Raw genomic sequence first — 20,462 nt, forward strand, 5'->3', positions numbered from 1 at the left:
TTGACTAGAAACCAATAACCTCAGATCATGCCTCAATGTTCTGCTGAGTAAAGCTTTCCAGATGTGAACACCCTTCAAGCAAATGCTGCACCAGTGTGACTGCTTTAGTGGGGAACATCTTAAAAGAGAGACTCTAACGTGCTCCAAATTAGCACAATGAATAAACATTGTTCTGGTTGTGCTCTAGGTCCTGCCGTGGACCTGGTCTTGGGACTGTTCAGCTCTTCTGAGATTCAATTATTAGTTTATTTATCTATCTATTTATTTGTGTAGTAGTAGTAGTAGTGTTTTTTTCCCCCTACTTCATGGCCACAGTGCTTTGAGTTTTGAAGCAGAGAGGTTGCTATACAGGTGATCAGCAGAGGTATGAGATGTTCTTAAAAGATGACTGAAACATCAGATTTGGCACAGCTGTCACATTAGTCAGGGTCTTGCTTTAAAGCACTGCTCAGTTCTGAGGTTCGTGGCTGTTATTTCACCCCTCTGCAAAAGTAGGAGGGCTTCTTACGAAACAGGATGAAACGCTTGACGCCTGTGGTTTTCAGTGCTTCCAGGATTACAGGGTGTTGTGAGAAGAGTAGCGTCCGTTTTGTTAATGTGCGTCCCCTGGAAGAGGGGTTTGTGCCCACGGGAAATAAAAACTATTTATTCATGTGAAAACAGTGGACTTCATCAGAAGATTTTTGCCATTGGGAGAATTAAGATGTGGATTTATACTGTGCTATTCTAAACCAGGTGGAGGTCTGGGGCTTTTCCTGCTTGTCTGGAGGTGTGGCTGTTGTGTGAACAAATGCAACGCACGTGCAATAGTTGGTGCATTCAGCTACGTGTGTGCAAACCCATCTCCACCCTTGCCTCGCCTCCACCTCTGTCTGACCATCCTAAATCTCTTTTGCTCCTTTCACCCCATCCAGTATTCCACCGAGCTGAAAAAGCTGTACTGCCAGATCGCCAAGACGTGTCCCATCCAGATCAAAGTGATGACCCCGCCGCCTCAGGGAGCCGTCATCCGGGCTATGCCAGTCTACAAGAAAGCCGAACACGTCACTGAAGTGGTCAAGCGCTGTCCCAACCACGAGCTGAGCCGGGAGTTCAACGAGGGTAAGGAGGGCAGTGCTTTGCTGGACTGATGAGCAGCTGCTGCGAGGATTTGGTGGCGGTGTCTTTTTATTTCTCATGCTTAGTAAGAAGCTTCATGCTACACTGTAGTCCCCATGCAAGCACGTCCTTGGGAAGAAAGTGTTGAAATCAACTCCGTGCCTGCCCAGGTTGGATGGATCTGTCCCCATGGCAGGCAGTGCCCTTCTGGCAGCCTTTCCCTGTTCCACTTTTGCTCTCGCGATGCGAAGCAGCTGTTCTTATGTTCAGGAATGAGCTTCCACGTCGCTGGGACAGGGATCTGGTAACAGGATGCAATATCATCTCCAGCCCTTAATCCACACCTCAAAGACGGAGGGGCTGTTTATCTCTAGCAGGATAACACTAAGTGCCAGCATTGACTGTAGGCAACCTTCCTGTACATTTAACGCTATCGGTCCAGTATTAATGTTTTAATCTTTTACTTGCTTCTCCTCATGTTAGTGAGGTAGCAGCTGTTTTTAAAATGTGCTGGGGTTTTCTGCAAACTCACGGGCTGTGCTCTGTTTTGCCTTGGCCGCTGAAGTTCACATAAGTTCAGCTGAGCATCTGTTTTACTCTAAGTGCATTATTTATCTCCTACTGTAAAAAAACCCGCTCGGTATCAGTTAGCAGGCTGTCTCGGGAGCCTGGGTCCCTGTGCTGGTTACAGTGCAGCCAGCTGGATGAGCCCAGAAATAAGCAAGGACTTGGGAGTGTAAAATCAGACAGGTCTTTGAAATAGTTTTTCATGTTAGAAAGTGCTTTTCTGACCAAACTGGATTTTTGAGGGTTGGTGCCTTGTACAGTGGTGGAGTTTTAAGAAAGGAAAAAAACCTAAAGTCATAAATTCTTATTCTGGGATAATAATTTCTCTAGGTGTACACTGTGTTTTGAGTAAGAAGGGAACAGTTTGAACACAAAGCAAATTCTTTGGGTGAACCCGTAGCAGGCATCTCCTCAGAATTTAGCACTATGGTGTAGAAACACTGAAGAAAATTTTTTTGAATCATTGGAAAGGGTCCTAGAAACAACGAAGATTGTGTTTCCTTCTGCCACCACTGTAAGCGAGTGTGATTTTTTTTCAAGTCGACCATTAATTAAATGCATATTTCTTCTGCTGCTTACCTCCTTTTTAGCTCCGTAGGATCAAGACTGACAGGAGGAAACGGAAGAGGGTCAGCGGGTGATGGGGAAAAGAGTAGGGACTGAGACTTGGAGCCTGCTTTGTTGTAGGGACTGAGACTTGGAGCCTGCTTTGTCCACACGTTAGTGGGAGGAAAATAAAGGCTTTCAGCCAGTGTGAAAATCTACATGGACTTGATTTTGCTGCCCTGCACATGAGCTCGTTTCACTGAACGGTCTCTCTTGATTTTTGCCTCCTTGTCCTTGCAGGGCAGATTGCGCCTCCCAGCCACCTGATCAGAGTGGAAGGGAACAGCCATGCCCAGTACGTTGAAGACCCCATCACTGGGAGGCAGAGTGTCCTGGTCCCCTATGAGCCACCCCAGGTATGTCGGGAGCTCGGGGTGGTGGCATCCCAGCACACACAGCAGGGAGAGGATTATAACTGTAGTCAAAGGAGTCAGGATCTTGTGCTTCCCTTCATCACAATTAATCCCTTCTTCCTCTTTGGGCTTTTAAACATCCTCTTTATCTCTTGAGAGGAGGAGTTTTAATTTCTTTTAGGGAAGCCTTTTGGTGGGGCCTATTTTGTGCTGGTCTGATCCCAGCTCAGCTGTGGGAGTACAAGAGGAGAGCCTGGAAAAGCAAAGCTTTTCATCCCCCCCATCTCTTCTGCTCATCCCCTTTGTCTCCTGCAGGTTGGTACGGAGTTCACCACAGTCTTGTACAACTTCATGTGCAACAGCAGCTGCGTGGGAGGGATGAACCGGCGCCCGATCCTCATCATTGTGACGCTGGAAACCAGAGAGTAAGTGGTGCATCACAAGTACAGCCCTTTGCTTGAGAGAGGGCTGTCTGGCTCCTCTTCTGCTCAGGGCAGCATTGCATATCCTTAGGAACAGTTTGCAAGGGACAATAGGATATTTTCCAAATCTTTGCAGCTGGGAGTTGCCCAACACCTGGGAAATCCTGACATGGGAGGTTTGGGTCTGTCTGTGTGAAGTCTGGTGTGAAGTTGAGGGATGCTGCCAGATCACATCCGAGATGATGTTTCCTCTCACCTCTCTTCCCAGCGGGCAAGTCTTGGGCCGCCGATGTTTCGAAGCCCGCATTTGCGCTTGCCCAGGCAGAGACCGCAAAGCAGACGAGGACAGCATCCGCAAGCAGCAAGTCTCCGACAGCACAAAGAATGGTGATGGTACGAAGCGCCGTAAGTAGCTGGCAGAGCTGGGCAGATTGCAAATCCTCTTGTCCCTGGGTGCAGATGCGACCCCAACGCTTGCGCTGTGGGGCTGGAGCGGTGCTGTGCATGAGGTTGGAGGCAGGAGAGCATTAGATGTCTGTTACCCCAGGATCGATCAGCCTGAAAAATGAGCTGGTGTTCACACAACAGCATTTGATAATCGGGGTTTGCGGCTTCCTTGTGGCCACCCAACACCGGCAAAGCCGTGCCTGCCTTATGGAGCTGGGCTGCAAGCAGGGACCCTCTCAGAGCACTGCAGATCTGAGCTGGCCATGTGCTTTGTGTCTCTTGTATCTCTTTTCTTTTGCTTCTTTTTTTCATCTTTTTTTAATGGGATGCTTTTGGGGTTTCTCTTCCAGCTTTTCGGCAAGGAACCCATGGCATACAGATGACATCTATCAAAAAAAGACGTTCCCCAGATGATGAGCTCTTATACTTGCCGGTGAGTTCTCTCTATCTCTGCACTTACCCTATGTTTAGTATCTTTCTCTGGGACTTCAGGCAAGTCAGCTGCTCACCCAGACCTGAGAAATAGCTGAGAATGAGAATAGGATGTTGAATTTTTAATATTTTTTTTAAAATCCCCAGAGCTACCTATTTAACAAATATATTCCAAACAAAATAATATGAAAAATACCATTAGCTTCTGGCTGAGAGTGGCTTGTGCAAGGTATACAAGAATATCCCAAGGGATCTTTCTGTCCTGGTGGAAATGTTTTCTTGGAGACATAACTGGGTTTCCTCCTCTGTCATTTCTGTGTCTGTGGCACTGGAGCTTTCTCTAGAGATAATGGGTGTTGTTTTGCTGACAAAGGTGGATGTTTCTCTGGTTTTTACATGTATAACCATCATTGTGGAGTGCTAGAAGTGAAATATGCTGTGTTAAGTGTAGGATTGGAAAGGGCAAGAAGAACTGGCTGCTTCCCCTTGTGCCACGTTTAGTTGGATAAATGATAAATCACAGTGTGCTTAGAGGAGAGGGAAGATCCAAACCCAACACCCAAATTCAAGTACTCTTTTATTTCCTCAAGGCATGTAAGATTCAGCACCAGATCTGTTTACATCTGAGGCAAGTAAAGACGTTTACTGCCCAACAGATTGGATCAGAATATTGCTTTTGGTTGGCATAGATTTACATCGAGCCAGATGACAACCCCAGGATGTTCGTTAGCCTGCAGTGTCAGATTATCGCTCACCAACGTTATCTGCTGTACCTCTAGCACAAGATGTAGCGGTTTGATTGTGTATGCATAAACAGAGTATTTGCATCCTGCTTTGGTCATTTTACATGACTTCATCGAAAACTCCCTAAGGTGACTGTCACTATGGATGCAGTCCTTTAAGGCTTTTCCCTCTTTTCTTTCTCTTGGGATGCAGGTGAGGGGCCGGGAGACGTATGAAATGCTCCTAAAGATCAAGGAGTCCCTGGAGCTGATGCAGTACCTTCCCCAGCACACGATTGAGACCTACAGGCAACAACAGCAGCAGCAGCACCAGCACTTGCTCCAGAAGCAGTGAGTACGAGGGTGCTGTGCAGGGGTATCACCAGGGATGGGGAGAGAGGAGAGAGACACAGAAGGCTTCTGCACAGTTGTCTGTAGGAATGTGGTGTAGAAATGGATGCCAGGAGTTTGGCCAAAGCCAAGGGTCTACAGAACTTGAGAGACTTTGAGTTTGAGATCCAGGTTTCGCAACCTGTGCGATGGGACAAAATGGTCCTCCATCCCCAGGTGTGGATCCTGACTGCTTGCAAGGTCCTTCTCTGGTCTCTCATCGCAGACAGTTCACCTTTTGGCCTGGGAGGGTGAGAAGGGCAGGATCAAAGCCTTGTTTCTGACTTCTGGAGCCTGAGGCCCAACAAGGTGGTGCTATTGGACAGCCTGCAGATGAATGCATGCATGCCCAAGCTGGGGACTGCAGGATGGATGTGCCCCATCGTCTGCTCCATGGGGAATGGCAGCACACATGGAGCCATCTCCATGCCTTCTCAAGTGTCCTTCTGAGCACACTGTCAAGAGCACACAGTGCCAGGACTGCGAGCACCAGCCCAACCGAGTGCTCGGACCCCAATGCTGAGCACATCTGGTGCTGTTGGAGGGCTGGTGTCTCGGTGGGATGTCAATGCTGTCAGTTCCTCAGCTATAAAAAGGGAAGCTGAAAGCCAGGAGCAAGGATTAAATGTATAAGTATTGCTTTGTGACCAGGGGGTGCTTCAGAGAACGATTGTACTCATGCACTTTTAATGCATTTTTAAGAACTAATTTGTCACCGACAAGCATCTGCACATTGCACATAAGAAACTTTCCATCCGGACAGACACAGTCCCTGTCTGAACTTGGCTGGCAGAGCTGCACCAGGATTACTTTGGGCGGTGTTAGTGGCAGGAGGAGAGGGAGAAGAAGAGCCAAATCAGTGTCTGGTTTCCACTTCCCCCCTCTGTTCCCAAAGCTGTGCAGTTACAGAGCCTGGGTCAGAGGATGACTACCCAGACGGGTCTGAAAGCGGTGTCATTCATGGGCATTGCTTCACCTGCTGTATCGGGTGACAGAAGACAGTCGCCCAGGCTGTAGGTAGCGGCCAGCGGTAGTGCTTAGGATCCTGCGCGTTCCTGCGGGTAAGCTCACGCGTCAAGAGGCTGCGGGTATCGCTCATTCCTCTGCAGAGGTTAGCACGGGGCCAAGGCACCACATAAGTCCCACTTGAGCCTGTAGGGATTTATTTCAGTGCCTTGGCCTTGTCTCGGGCCTTCTGCAATACCACGGCTTCCTGCCAGGTCCCTGCATGTGCTCGCATTTCGACCCGTGTGTTTTTAGTGTCAGCTGGAGTCTTCTGGAGGTGGGAAAAAAGCCTTTGGCCAAAATGGCTCGAGCAGCCAGGGGCTCTGGGCTCTTTCTTTTAAATTATCATGATTATTATGATTATTATTATTATTATTGTCTCTATTATTCATTTTTATCAGTAATCCACACTTTGTGTATCTTATAGCTTGTATTTACTAGCTCCTAGGCATTGCAGCTTCTGCGCTCAGCTGCATGTCTTCAGAGCTCCAGCTGAACTATGGCTATTTCAGCTAAGAAATGGTTTTGGTAGCAGAAATGGGTGGCATCAATGACAGCTTTCACTCGGTGCTGACAGTTCCTTTGCCATAATTACTGTTTTCCTTCTTCCTGTATCAATAGGATGATGGGTTCCTGGCAACTGAAGTTGGTATTTATGTTACCTTTAAGACCAGCATGTGTGAGTCCAGCCCTTTAATTTAATGAAACTTCTTTTGGCCTATCTCCTGGCACTTGTCCAGTTATACACTCCTTTTTCTCAGCTGCTGAGTGTGCTCAGATACTGAGGAGAAAGATTAAGAGCTTTTAAGGATGCCAGGAGTGGGGAGAAAAATACCTTTGTGTTTGTCCAGAGCTGCTGCAGTTGTCCCTGCTGCCCATCAGGCAGAGTCCTCTGTGCTGAAATGCACGTTCAAGCAATATTTTCCTTGATGCACTTGGGTTTTGGTGCTTTTTCGTCAATAATCCAGGGTATGACTTAATTTCTGAAGGGATGTGTTCAAGGCAAGGGGATATTTAGGCTGGAAGGACTCATAGGTACCGTTGCACCCCAAAAAAGAATTGTAAAAGAGCTTCAAGTGAGAATGGGGAGAGAAGAGACTTTGTAGGGACTGCTTTGGGTAAGAGCAACGTTGTATGTGAGCAGGTTGCTGGGAGATGTCCACTGCTTCCTTGACTCCTTTGCGAGGCTGTTCTGGCTTTAAAAGAAATGTTTGGAGAGTAGGAAAACCAAGGATGAGACTCTCACGGTGAAAGGTAGTTTTAAAAATAGAGATTTTTGGAGAACAACTGTATAATTGCTTTTGTGTGCACGCAGAGCAGCTTTGCATTCAGCAGGCCAGCAGATGCAACTGTCTCGCTGTTTGGGAATAAAAAGGACAAATCTGGTGACAATCAAAGTTTTGTGTCCCACGAGATGATGAAAGCACAGCAATGATCCACATTGTGCCAGACCACCATCTTTCTCTGTCTCATCTCCTCTCTCTCTGTGTGCTCCTTTGTGCATGGGTTTCTCTTATTTACTGTTATGCCAAATACCTTCATGATCATAGGTGGGAAGTTTTGGGGTTTTTTCTGCAGTTTCTGTCCTTCCTTTTTCACTGCTGAATCCTGGGGCTTGTATTTAAACAGCAGCACACATGTTTATTTAGAAGGCTTCCTTTACATGGTCAGCCACCATTGGCTTAAAACGTGGATTTACCAGAAGGTCCCTGCTGCCAGAGATACCTGAGGTGGCCTGTGCTTTGTTGGAGAATGAAGGTTTTTTGATACTCCAATATGAAATACATTTACCATCAATATTCCTAAGGAGTATCTGTAAGGGTTTCACTGGAAAATTTTCCATATTCTGTTTTCAGAACAGTCTTTATTTCAATTTATTTCAAGTTGGAAGGGACTCATAAGGACCATCAAGTCCTGCTCCCACAACTGAAGGGTTTCCACAAAGTCTTCCAGTGGCTACCAAGAAGAGGGCTCTGATGTCCAAGTGTGATCTTACATCCCAGCAAACAAATTCAAGCAATAATGAGCAGCACAGCACGTTATCCAAATGAGAAGGAGTGAACACCGCAAGGGAGGTGACAAAGCTGAGCTACCCAGTGCCTGGGGTGCCCCCATTTAGATGGGAGCTGCAAGGATCCTGATGCTTGCTGTGGCTGGGAGGGGGCTGCTGGGGAAGGTGCTCTTCATACCTCCTCCTACTGATTCTCATTTTTGGTGTGGAAGCTAATAGTGGATTTTTGCATGGCTTTGGTTTGGTTTTGTGGTGCTGTGAGCTCCAGGCACTCGGGTAGCGTTCTAGGAATTGCCAAGATGAGAGGTAGCAAGAAAAAAATGCGGAATTTGGTATACAGAGAAGTGCTGCGTTTGCTTTGCTGGCTCAGGTGTGCCTTCTCCACCAGCCAGCAGCCCCAGGGACCCTTTGGCTTTAGTGCAGAGGCTCCCCTGGCTTTGAAAATGGGAGTAGTTGGGATATAACCAATATGGCCCTGTCACAGGAGGCACCATCCTCTCTCCCTAGCACCAGGTTCTGGTTTTTAAGCAATTGAAGTGGGCTCAGTGGAAGCTGCTGCTTTCCTTTTTTCATCTGGCCAAGTGCTTTTTTTTTCTCCAGTATTTGTGCTGAAAACAGTCTCAAGGCACCATTTGCACCCATGAGACTGGGACACAAATCAGATTTCCCTATCCAACTGAGTGCTCTCTTTCTTGCCAAGCACCGGCTTGTACCTGGGGCTTCCCAGCTTCCTAAATCTCCCTGTCACACACCTTCACTGTAGGTGCCAAGACATCTACTTTTCCCCTCCTTCAAGCCCAAGCTGTGATCATGAAGGTGGAAAGTGCCTGTTTCTCTCTTGGTGACTGGTGGAGGGTCCTGTACATTCACCTTTTTCTTTTCTCTGGTTCCTTCTCCACAGTCTCCTTTCGGCCTGCTTCAGGAGCGAACTCACGGACTCAAGGAGAGACCTCCCCAAACAGAGCGATGCCATCCTAAAACATTCCAGCCCCCCAAACCCATCAGTATATCCATAAATAGCTTTGCCCAGCTGGCGGGACTGGGAACAGTGGGGCAAATACACAGCCTGATAGCAACACAGTAAATAGCGAGAGAAAAATCTCCTGAAGGGACTCAAACTTTGCAGAAACCACAGACACTGCTACAGACCTCTTAGCTGTAGCCCATAGCGTTGCGAGGTCGGGAACCACGGCGTCGTCTGTCTTGGTGTAACGTTTTCTTCCTGGTTTTGTAACCTGTGGATACTCTTTCCTGGTACTTCTGTATTTGTGAAACTCGGCGGGGTTTCTCTGAGCGGGTCTCAATTTTAAAATGCCTCATTTTTGTTTAAATTAAAAATGTGTTCAGGGGCTGGGGCGGGTGGAAGAGGGTTGGGTGTGTTTGAGCAGTCTGTGATAGTCAGTTTGGCCTGTTTCAATGCTGGTCATGCAGTAATAGCACAAGTAGCTGGAGTATTTGTACTGCTGGACAGAGGGAAGTAATAATTATATTAATAGGTGCTGGTAAGAAATAATGTTTTTTTTTTCTTCTAGAAATGCCCACTAATTTGGCATCATGAATTGTTACCCCTTACTTCTAATCTTAAAGAGTCTGATCTAAAATACCTGTAAATTGTAGGGAAGACTGTGTGACTTTGACTTTGCACCAGCACCACTGGTGTCAATCCAGCTTTGCAGGGCTTAGAAAGATCCCTCCTGACTCTGTGAAGGGTTGCTCCTTTCCTTGCAGACACTCAGCAGTTATTGGATGTTGCTTTAGAGCATTCATCAACCCTGCTACATTTTCCCCCATCGCTGCAGACCACACAGTTCAAAGGAAAGTGGTGCCAGCACATGTTGCAGTTGACTCAGCGAAGTCCCTGCCCACCTTCTCCATTAATTCTGTGACCAGTGGCCTTTGCTTTTGCTTATTGTGTCTGTAAAATATGTCCTAGCTTAGCAATTCCTGTGCAGGACACTTTCTTAGCGAGGACTTGAAAATCCTCACACTGCTTTTATCAAACTCTACCTCTGAAAGCTGTTTGTATGGGGCTTGGCAAGGTGAGTTTGAATCCTTTGGAAACATCGTCTCCAAGTGTTCAGCCCAGAGCAGCAGAAAGGAGAAACCATCAACAGGAAGGTAACATGCTGTGAGATTAACCTGGCATTGGGGACAGTGTGGCACTGGGTGCAGATACTGGTGATGAGGAAGAAGCTGGTTGAGAGTGGATGTGATGTCCACTGTGACTCTCCCCACCCAGAGGTGCTCAAATATTCTTACATGGAGAACAGCCCCTGTGGGAAGGAGTGTCCTTCAACCCATGGTCTCAGGCAGTGGCATGTCTCTCTAATGCTGACAGCTGCAGGAGATGGAGATGTGAAGAAGTTACTGAAGGTACCCCAGGACCAGTGCTCTCTGCAGGCTGATGTCTGCCCAGATCAACAGTGACTGGGGAGCAGAGCTCACGTGTAAACGCCAGTGATCAGCAGCCTCTGGGAAACACAGCCTGGTGGTGGCTGGATCAGTGCCGATGGGGGCCTCAGTGCCTGCAGTGCAGTCCATGGTGGGTTTATCCGGGGCAGGTGTGTCCCCAGTTCTGACACACTTGTGCTTAGGCACAGCCTGAAGAGAAGGTGCCTCCCAAATGTAGAGCGGGACTTCTGGCCACCCACCAAGGGGAAAAACCTGATGCAGTGGGAGAAGACTCTTATCTCTGAGCATCACGTCATCCGCTTCCAGGCAGCAGCAGCACGGTGATCTGAGCAGGCGGTGACTTGTGCTAACATCTCCTTTGAGAGCCGTATCCCATCTCTGGATATCTCCTTCCTTGTCTTAGCAAGACTTGTTCTACCATAGGAGCGTGGAGGAGGGCTGACGGAGAAGAACTCCCAAAATTGTGATTAAATAGAAGTAATAACTAATTAAACGTGAGCAGTGACTGTTTCATGCAGTTACAGCATTACTACTGTTCCATGTGTAAAGCTCACCAAATCAAGTGCCTCTCTACTTTGCCTGGAAACTCCAGGAAGTACTTCAAGATCACAGAGCAGGTAACTTTTGCTCTGTGGCATTTTATTTGGGAGAAAAAAGGCATTGCTATTCCTTTGTACGTGAAGGGTGGGAATCTGAACTGCAAGTACAGCCCAGGTGCAGGCTCATGCTTGGCGCTGTCAGTCTGCCCTTCCAATGGAGGTTTCTTCCTGGATCTTGGTCTCATCTGCTTGTGGATGGCAATGCAGAAATACTGTGACAGGGACACAGTAGTCTGCATCTAAAGCTCTGCTCCAGGGCCTGTCCACCAGGAAATTTTGGGGTGCAGCCTGCCAGAAGATCCAAGGCATCCATGGTCCGTACCAGGAGATTCCAGCTTGTGCTCCAGTTCATCATCTGGTCTGGCTTCTAGGAAATGTCTTGTACCATGATGGGAAATTCAGCACCTGGGACTTCCACTGGACAGGAATGTAAATTATTTGGATCCTTTTGTCCTCTGGGAAAGACCTTTTGATTTGTCCTCCTTACCTATAAAAGGATTATGGTTGTGAAACTGGTCTTAATGGGGACTTGGTGTAGCAAATCCAGCCACAAGGTGGTTATTTTTAGAAGGTGTTTTGTTTTTTTTAACCAAATAACTTGGTGCTGGAAGCAATTGGAGTTGCTTCATAGCCTGTCCTCTGCAGATAAAAGAAGAAAAGTTTTTCTCAGCTGTCTTTCAATTGCTGCTTCATCATCTCTGGCACTTCAGAAAAGTAAGCCTTTTCCTTTCCAGGAGTAACCAAGTGGACTAATTGGGCGTTGTCAGCCAGGTCATATCAGTCCATGTCAACTAAGTTGATGTGTATCCACTCCCTGTATTAGGGCTCCATTCCCTGGAGAGCAGATTGCATCCACTGCCTGCCCTGGGCAGTTCCCACACTTGAAACCACAGGGGAGTCAGTGTCACAACTCTTGTCCCTGTGCTGCAGTTGCTGTCTGCTCAGTGACCATCATGCTCCCAGTTGGTTACCAAGCCTACAAATTGCTTGTGTGGTTGAAAAAGATGCACTACTGCTTGCTTTAGAATAGACATGGAGAGCAAGGGCACCTCTCTGCTTTCTGATGTCCCGCTTCATGGGCCTTCCAAGTGGATGAGTGCAACTGAGCATTACCTGTGTCACCTGTGTGCCATTACTAGGCTACATCAGTGACATCCCAGTGTCATGCAGCCCAGTGGGCAACCTGACTTGAAAAAAGGTTGCCAATGGGCACGTTGACCACATGTGAACTTGGGATATAGCCCTTGCTGCACTTGCTGTGGCTGCTGTAAGGAGAGGCAGGTCCAGAGCAGGACAAATTTGTCTTCCCTTGGATCTCTCTGCATTGTGACCAGCTCTAGGTCTTCAGGGATAGCAAACTGTCAGCACAGGGGTGAAATCTTAAATTCACTGAGCCTAAGCTGCCCTGTTCTTGCATTTAATGAACCTTTGTTGTCACTTGCATTAAGGCTGCTTACATGATGCTCATCTAATGTGAATGAGGCCTCTAAGACTTGTCTGCTGAATCAGGTAATTGGTTTATCTGAGCCGTTGCCTACCTCTGCTGAAGGGCTGATATCCAGAGAGCTGGGATACCGCAGAGCTGTACGAGGTAACCTGTGAACCGAGCTGTGCCTCCTATGTGGGAGAAGGCAGCTCTTGATGTATGAGAAGCGATTACCCTCATATGAGCTTGCACAACTACGCATGTCGTTGGCTAAATAATTACGTAGCCTCTTGAGGAGAGAAAAATCAGTTGCAGAATGTGACTCAGTGCCTTTTGTAACAGACTGTTCCAAGAAGTATAATAGTCTCTTAATTGAAGTCCTTAACCTTGATATTAAAATGCATTTCGTTGGCATTGATATCAAAGAAATGTTAATGCTCCTACTTCTAATCTTTCTTGAGACATAGTAAGTATAATTTTAATGAAAATCACTGTGCATGACATTCTTATAATACCTGTTTATAAAAAAAAAAGGGAGAGAAAAGGAATCTATTTTAAATGAATCCTCAAACACCATGTAGTCTGTGTGTTTAATACCAAAACCATTTTCTTGTGTTTCTGAGGCTGTTGCTATATTGATGCGTGACATTAATTTTCAATAAAATTTTGCATCTTGGTTTATCTTGGGACTTTTCTTTGGCTAGATGGTCTTCTCTGGACCTTATACACATCTGTTCACGTGGTGGAATAGTTCAGTTGAAACAAGTATGGGTATGAAGGAAAATGCTTTTGCTTCCTCTTTTATTCACTTGAGCTTGATTGCCTTGACCTTGATTCTTATGAGTGTGACTGAGATAAGAATGGAGTCCTTAAGCTATATGTTACAGTATGCATTTGTTTTGTGGAGTGTAGGGTGCTTTGGCTTGGCTTGTGTTTGCTTCCTTCTCTTTATTTTTAATCCCTAAGGTATTCTGTAGTCTCCTCACCAGCTTTGCTAAGGTCACTGGTGGTGGTGGAGAGGGCAAAGTTAGGCCCACTGTGGACCTCCTTGGAAAATCTTTCAAAAAAACAAGTTTCTTGTCATTAGCTCTTTCAAGAAAACCTGTCCTGAGCTCAAACAATGCAAGTGAATCTTCTTTGGAAAGTCTTTGACTTGATTTGGAATTTCACTGTGTACGTGGTGACTTCCTCACTTGCATCTCATGCAGCTTTTGCCCCAAGAGACTCCTCAGGTGGGTATTAATTTTAGCTGGATCTCAGTTAGGATAAGTGCCTGAACCTGTGAAGTAGGAATATTCATTTTGGTCCTAAATCCAGAAGTCTCTTAGGTTAAGGGTGGTATGAGCCTGACTTGAATTTCACGGCTGGCCTCAACTGTTGTAATTGGGGAATTGAAACCTCAGATCTGAATGATGCCCTTCACCCTGAAAAGTTGGGTCTGAACCCCATGGCTCAGTTTCACTTCCCCTTAGGAGCTGCTGCTGTAGTTTAGTATTAATTTGTGAAGCTTCTTGTGCTTTCCACTTCCTTGAGTCTGTGAAGTTTGCTGGATCTTGTCCTTCATCTTCACTGCCAAAGGACAGTTCACACCCTCCCATACCTCCTGTAATTGTGTAATTAGGTAACATTTCTCCAGGGCCTTAAATACTCCAGCCTGTTAGCATAGATGTTTTCTCCACCCAACACTGCCAGTCTTAAAAGTGCAGGAAGCTGGAGACTAAGTAATTGTATGAAATTCGACCTTGAGTCTGAAGGTTTTAATAAATTATCTAAGAATAAGCCTTTTCTTTCCTTTACACTTGGTCTATTTGAAGTAATAACTATTCTCTTTGCATAGAAGGAAAGCCAGTTCCCAGGAGTTGGTGTAACCAGTTGTACCCAGACGGACAAGTTTCCCAAGGGGAAATAAGATGGGAATGTGCCCTGGTGCATTCACCGTGGGGTCACTGATACCACAGGAGTGCTGAGCCTGGTGCCCTCCACTCCGTTGGCAAGGGTATGTCACATTTGGGAAGCATGCCCGCTTCCCCAGCGCCTTGGGCCGGTCTTGCAAATGCCCCTGGTGCCAGAGAGACACAAATCTGGTCCTCTGCAGCCTGGTGGTGCTGCCAGTTGTGCTGTCGGACCTGCTTGAAGGATCATTTTCTGCATATCCCACCTAAGACCCCGCTCCAGATGGGATGCCGCAGCCGTAACTTGAGCTGGGAGCTGGGCGCCGTTCAGAGCGCTCTGGTCTCTGTGCCCTGCATTGCTCACGAGGTGGGACTGCAGCCGGGACCTGGGCAGGGGGAGCTTGCCAGCCCCTCTGGCCTGCTTCGTGGGTATGCTGGATGGATTTTGGGGACTGTCTGGACTTGAGGGAGGCTGGCGCTGTTATCAAGTGGCAGTAGGAATCTGATCCTCTTTGCGAGCAGCCTTTGGATGCCAGGTTGTCCTTCACACCAGCAAAAGCTGCGTGTCGGGGTCCTGGGCAGCTCTGAGCATCTCAGTAGTGGTCTTTCAGGCATATGGAGTCTGTTATGGAGTGCTCAAGCTATTATATATATGCCTGATAACAGCCTGATTGTGTGACTAACTATGAATTTTTGAGAAAATAAGTGTGACCTGACTTGAAAATTGTTTCTGTTTCTGGTTTTAGGGGTGATTAGGATGGTTTGAGATGGCTTTCTCAGTTCGTATTCTTACAAAAAAAGTCTTTGACCACGTTTTAGCAGCTGTTTGCTGGCTTTGTGTATGTTCTTTTCAACTGAAAAACTTACACAGGAACTTTTCCTTAAATAAAAAATTTGAACTGAAAGTGAAGTTTCCCTTGGTATTTTACCATTTGTTTTTAATTGTCCAGAATATCTGGGAAACTTCTGACTTCCCGTTGACTCTCTCTCCAGTGATCTACATCTGTGATGCTCCCGTGCTGTCAGTGATGTCCTGAGCAGCAGCTCACCACTGTCACAGCCAGAAACCGCAGCCCCTTTGATGTGCACTCCTAACAACCCACCACTGCGATCCCTGCCCTAACATCTCCTTGGTTTGCAGGACCTCTATGCAGTCGCAGTCGTCCTATGGCTCCAACTCTCCACCGCTCAGCAAGATGAACAGCATGAACAAGCTGCCCTCGGTCAGCCAGCTCATCAACCCCCAGCAGCGCAACGCCCTGACCCCCACCACCATCCCTGACGGCATGGGAGCCAACAGTAAGAAACCCTTGCTCCTTCTCCTCCTGCTCTGTGTGTGCTCCCCACTAGTCTGGGCAGGGCAACTTGACATCTCCAAGTGGCTGGTGTTAGTCTGGAGTCATTTGCTGGGAACTTGCAGAGCCAAATATTGCATGGGGCAAGGCCTCAACATCCTGCTCTGAGCTTCACAGGGGTGAACAGAGCCACTTCTGGCTGGCTACACTATCCTCTCTCTTTCAAGATGTGTTTCTTCTGCCTTTCACAGCAGAGGAGAAGCAAATATTGGCAGACTTGCCCCCCTCGGTTCAATTAAGACACTTCTCTGGTTTAAAAGGAAGTGTCTGCATAGCACAGCTCTGTAAGCTGCTTCCTCAGAGTGCCCAGCAGGATGACAGACATGGCTCTGGGGGCTGAGTGGTGTTGGGTGTTTTTCATTTCAAAAGCCCTGGGTTCTTGCCCACACCTGTTGCAGATCCCCTTTGGGTGCTCTCAGTGTCTGAAAACAAAGCTGCTTGGCTTCTGTATTGGGTTTCTCTGCTGGCTCTGCCCCACTCCTCTCCTGCAGCAGGGAGAGCTGAGACACCCGCAGGTCCATGAAGTTTCTACCAAGCTGGTTTGTACGGGAAGGTGATGGGCCCTTGCTCCATGCGGGGCTTTGCAGGGGCTTGAAGGCCACTTTGGCCACGGGTCCCATCCTTTGGTGCCAGGCTAGGGGCAGAGCGGGGGTCTGGCACCACCTGGGTAACCATGTCCTGCTCTTCCTTCTCTCCTCCAGTTCCCATGATGGGCACCCACATGGCCATGACCGGCGACATGAACGGCCTCAGCCCCACGCAGGCACTGCCTCCTCCCCTCTCCATGCCTTCGACGTCCCACTGCACCCCGCCTCCTCCGTACCCCACAGACTGCAGCATCGTCAGGTGAGCGGGACTTTCCCACCCCAAAGGGTCCTGCTGTGCCCTGTTCTCTTGGAGCGCTGGATCCCAGTGGGTCTGAGCAGTCCCAGGGCTTGCACTGAGCCTCAAACCCCACCTCTGAGCACCTGAGAGAAATAGGGACGTTAGGACTGCAAGAAAGCTGAGGGATGCAGCATCTGTTGGACTGGTGGAGCTGAGGGTGCCAGGCAGTCTTGCAAGCATTTCTTTTTTCTTTTTTTTTTTCCCCTTTGGCCACTCAGCAAGCCATGGCTGGGGTCAGAAGCCCCTTTGCCCTCCATGAGGTCAAACAGGTTGAAAAATGCTGCCCATAAAGGAGGAATCCTTTACGCTTGGCTGAGTTGAAGTACTTTGTGTGCATGATGTGTCTCAGCTCCAGACCAAAACCGTGCTGACCCCCTGCTGCTGTGGGCTCGGCCAGCTTCTGAGTGAAGTGACCTGGCAGGAGGGTCCACCTGAGCCTTCCTGCCCCAAGATCCAGGCTCTTGGCTAAGGCGAGGCGCTGCCACGAGGGTTGTCTGCTAGGAGCCGCTGAAGGACTCCCTCACTTGTTTGATGTGGCTTGCAGGCCTGGGATGTCTTGGAGGAGGTCAAGCTGAGGGTGAAAGCTTTGTTTGCTGTTGCTGCAGGTTGGCTGAGTGTTTGGTTTTTCTGTGGTTTGGGCTGTTGCAGCCAGGGTGATCCTTTTTTCTCTCTCCTTCCTTACTTCCTCCTCTGCAGCTTCTTAGCGAGGTTGGGCTGCTCATCCTGTGTGGATTATTTCACGACCCAGGGGCTGACCACCATCTATCAGATTGAGCATTACTCCATGGATGTAAGTAACTCCTCACCATTTCCTATTCTTTTCACCCTTGGCCCTGCTGTAGGAACAGGTCAGAAATCTAGACTCAAAGTATATTTTGATTTTTTTTTAATGACCAGTTTCATTTAAGGCTCTTGCACACAGAGTAGACTTATTGAGAAGTGAAGAGAGGCTTTGTGTGTCTCCCCCTCCCCACCACTGTATTTGAGCCCCCAAAGTGGCCCCAGCCCACACGCCTGGTAATTCCGCAAGGCTCGGGTTCAGTTTACAGCTCTCCAAAACACCTCCCTTGCCTGCAGACAAATAGGCTGTCCAGATATTGTCTGCGTTTTTTCACTCCCTGCTTCTGTTTTCTGGCCTTACTTTAACCCTCTTCCCTTGCCACTGCCATCTCAGCCCTGTTTTGGGGTTGGTTTTTTCTCTTGCATGGCTTTTGCTGCAGGGTTATTGCTTCCTCTCCTGCACCATCGCTCTCCTCAGAGCTGGCCTTCCCATTTTTATTTTTTTTTTTTGCCCCAAAACTTTGCGAAGCTGTGGTGCTTTTGCTGCCTTCCTTGCACTGCTGCTCTAATTAGAAAAGCTGACCCAAATTAACCAACGCTGGTTGCTCGTTTTTGCAGAAGCAGATATCGCATTTCCCAGAGTTAGGTGAGGCTGCCCTCAGGTTCTGTACCTGCACAGAGATGATGGGGCCTCAAAGTCCGAGTTTTCTAAGGTTAGGTTTCTGTTCTTAAATTTTGGTTGTGTTCAAGCAATTAAGGCAGTTCCTGTTGAGTCAGAGCTTCAGACACTGGAGCTGAGGCTTTGATTCTGAAATCCTTTTGCAGGCTTTGAAATCAACACAGACACTTTCAAAGCCATTGAACATCTGCAGCACAGCATCCCCCACTGTAGACACCCAAGAGATCCCCCGAGGGTGTCTTGGAGGCCTTGCAGTCCAGTTAAATATCTCACTTTAGGTCACCGTGTCTTCTGCACGAATATATTCTGTGTAACTGCAAAACAGACTTTGTGCCATTAGTCCTTAAACCTTCAGGATTAGTGGTTTGTCTTCTGCAGCGCATCGTAACCCCCCGAGTTTTAGCAGCTTTACGGGTTAATAGGTATTTGCAGAGTGGCCCCAAGGCTGCTTCTATGCCCCAGTTGCCCAGGGATTGCCCCGTTAAGCCCTTCTCCTCCTCACCTTGCAGGATCTGGTGAGCCTCAAGATCCCGGAGCAGTTCCGCCATGCCATCTGGAAGGGCATCCTGGACCACCGGCAGCTCCACGACTTCTCCTCCCCTCCCCACCTCCTGCGCACCCCCAGCGGCGCCTCCACCGTCAGCGTGGGCTCCAGCGAGACGCGGGGGGAGCGGGTGATCGACGCGGTCCGCTTCACGCTGCGCCAGACCATTTCCTTCCCGCCCCGCGACGAGTGGAACGACTTCAACTTCGACATGGATGCCCGGCGCAACAAACAGCAACGCATCAAGGAGGAAGGGGAGTGAGACCCCACGGAGCCCCGCTCCACCCCGCCTCAGCCACAAACTGCTCAGCCCTTTGTTTGCCCTCCTTCTGCTTAGTCCTGCACCCCCGGACGAAGGGCAGAGGGAGCCTTCTTGCTACTTAAGCTCTTGATGCTGTCCAGGTGATGCTCCTGGACCACGGCCTCCACTTCAGCTCTTGTGAGGGGAAGAGCTGAGCGCAGGGGGAAGGCAGGGGGGTGTTTCCTTGAAAAGCTGTTGACCTTCTTGAGAAGGCGTTGTTCTCGTTTTGTGTTTTCCTTTTTGGGGAGAGGGCTTCTTTTTTCCTGACTTTATGAATCCTCGTACACCTTGTTGGGTGTCCTGACCTGCAAACTTAACTTCTCTCTCTCTCTCACCCAACGATTCTGCTTTGAAAAGCAGGAAGGTTAACATTAATTTTTAAAAAGAAAAAAAAAAAGAAAAAAACCAACAAACCCCAAAACAAATGCAAAAAGCCTAAAGCCACTAAACCCTGAACTGGCAGTTCATCCAAAACAACCAAATGGGAATCGGTCTGCTGAGCGTTGCACTTAAACAGCCTCTTCCCACAGAGCGGAGCGCTCTGTTCATGTGTAATATTCTCCAGCGGAGACAGCACATGCACTTTGCTGCGCAGGCCAGCACTTACAGCCACCTGCAACCCCCTTTCTCCTTTTTCCCTCACTTTCTCTGGGGAAAAAAACCCAAATCTTCTGCCTCTTCTTGTTTTGAATTTACATTCATGTGTATGTCCTGGTTTGCTTGTTTCAGGATATAACTGCAAGTATAGCCCTCAATCGCTCCTGACTTCTGCCCCCCACCCAACCTTCATCCGTTTTGTACTAAAAACTGACATTTAAGCTAGAAAATTAGGCTTTGCCACATATGCAGCCTGGTTAGTTTAGCATAAGGATCTGCCTGCCTAGCCTCCAGTTGAACTGAGAGCTGCACGCTGATTTGTAAGGCTTCAGCTACCCTAAACCCAGACAATCTCTTACTTAGACTGTGCTAGATCGGTTTCCTGCCATGTAAAGTAGAACCGTTTTGAGGTGTACCTGTAATAGGCTGGAGCCTGCTGTGGGTTATTGCTGGTGACAGTGATGAGCAACTAGAAGTGGAGAGTGAAATAAGAGAGAAATTTCCACCTGCCTTGGGACAAGGTGATGTATTTCTGCTTCAAGAAGTCATGTTTACGTGAGAAATTGGTTTTTCTCTGTTTTTTTCCTTTGTTGGTTCTACAGCAGCTGTGCTCCGAGGCGTTTCCTCTGACTGCCGGTGATCCTGGGGGCAAGTAGCTGAGCAGAGATTTTGGTTTTATGTTGGCCAAGGTAGTGAGAACATAGACAACCCAAACCTAAACCGAGGAGCTTGGCTCAGCACAGCTGCTTTCAGGTTAGCTTGCTCTTTTTAGCAGCAACCCTGACTTTTTTTGGTTGGGGAAAGATGGAAAAAAAGCAGCTTAAATGACTCATCCTACCTTGCTACAACCAAATCATCTCTTCTCTACGCATGGGCTGTTTTCTGGTCCCTGCCGTGTGCCACAGATTTCACTTAAGTCCGATATGGTTAGCATCCTCC

General features: G+C 48.1%; 1 protein-coding gene across 2 annotated transcripts; it reads left to right on the top strand.

Annotated features, from left to right (window-relative positions):
• Positions 1 to 917: 917 nt before the first annotated feature.
• TP63 (tumor protein p63) lies at positions 918 to 19,215 on the top strand. Of its 2 annotated transcripts, none has more exons than XM_010189795.1 (10): positions 918 to 1,101; positions 2,512 to 2,627; positions 2,940 to 3,049; positions 3,315 to 3,451; positions 3,844 to 3,926; positions 4,862 to 4,998; positions 15,524 to 15,681; positions 16,439 to 16,583; positions 17,319 to 17,412; positions 18,591 to 19,215. In XM_010189795.1, exons 1-10 carry the CDS (start codon positions 981 to 983, stop codon positions 18,885 to 18,887), a joined length of 1,398 nt encoding a protein of 465 aa, XP_010188097.1. In that variant the 5' UTR covers positions 918 to 980; the 3' UTR covers positions 18,888 to 19,215. The 2 variants fall into 2 exon arrangements, with proteins under 2 accessions (XP_010188097.1, XP_010188096.1); XM_010189794.1 differs by having other exon boundaries at positions 920 to 1,101; positions 3,315 to 3,439.
• The last annotated feature ends 1,247 nt before the right edge of the window (positions 19,216 to 20,462 follow it).

This window comes from Mesitornis unicolor, unplaced genomic scaffold (assembly GCF_000695765.1).
Source record: "Mesitornis unicolor isolate BGI_N332 unplaced genomic scaffold, ASM69576v1 scaffold40508, whole genome shotgun sequence".
Classification (NCBI taxonomy): Eukaryota; Metazoa; Chordata; class Aves; order Mesitornithiformes; family Mesitornithidae; genus Mesitornis; species Mesitornis unicolor.

Excerpts from the sequence above, each read along its gene's own strand:
- TP63 (XM_010189795.1), top strand. The coding sequence starts at position 981 with ATGACCCCGCCGCCTCAGGGAGCCGTCATCCGGGCTATGCCAGTCTAC. Across the intron at positions 3,927-4,861 it reads ATGAGCTCTTATACTTGCCG|GTGAGGGGCCGGGAGACGTA; the intron begins GTGAGTTCTCTC and ends CTTGGGATGCAG. Across the intron at positions 17,413-18,590 it reads TTGAGCATTACTCCATGGAT|GATCTGGTGAGCCTCAAGAT; the intron begins GTAAGTAACTCC and ends CTCACCTTGCAG.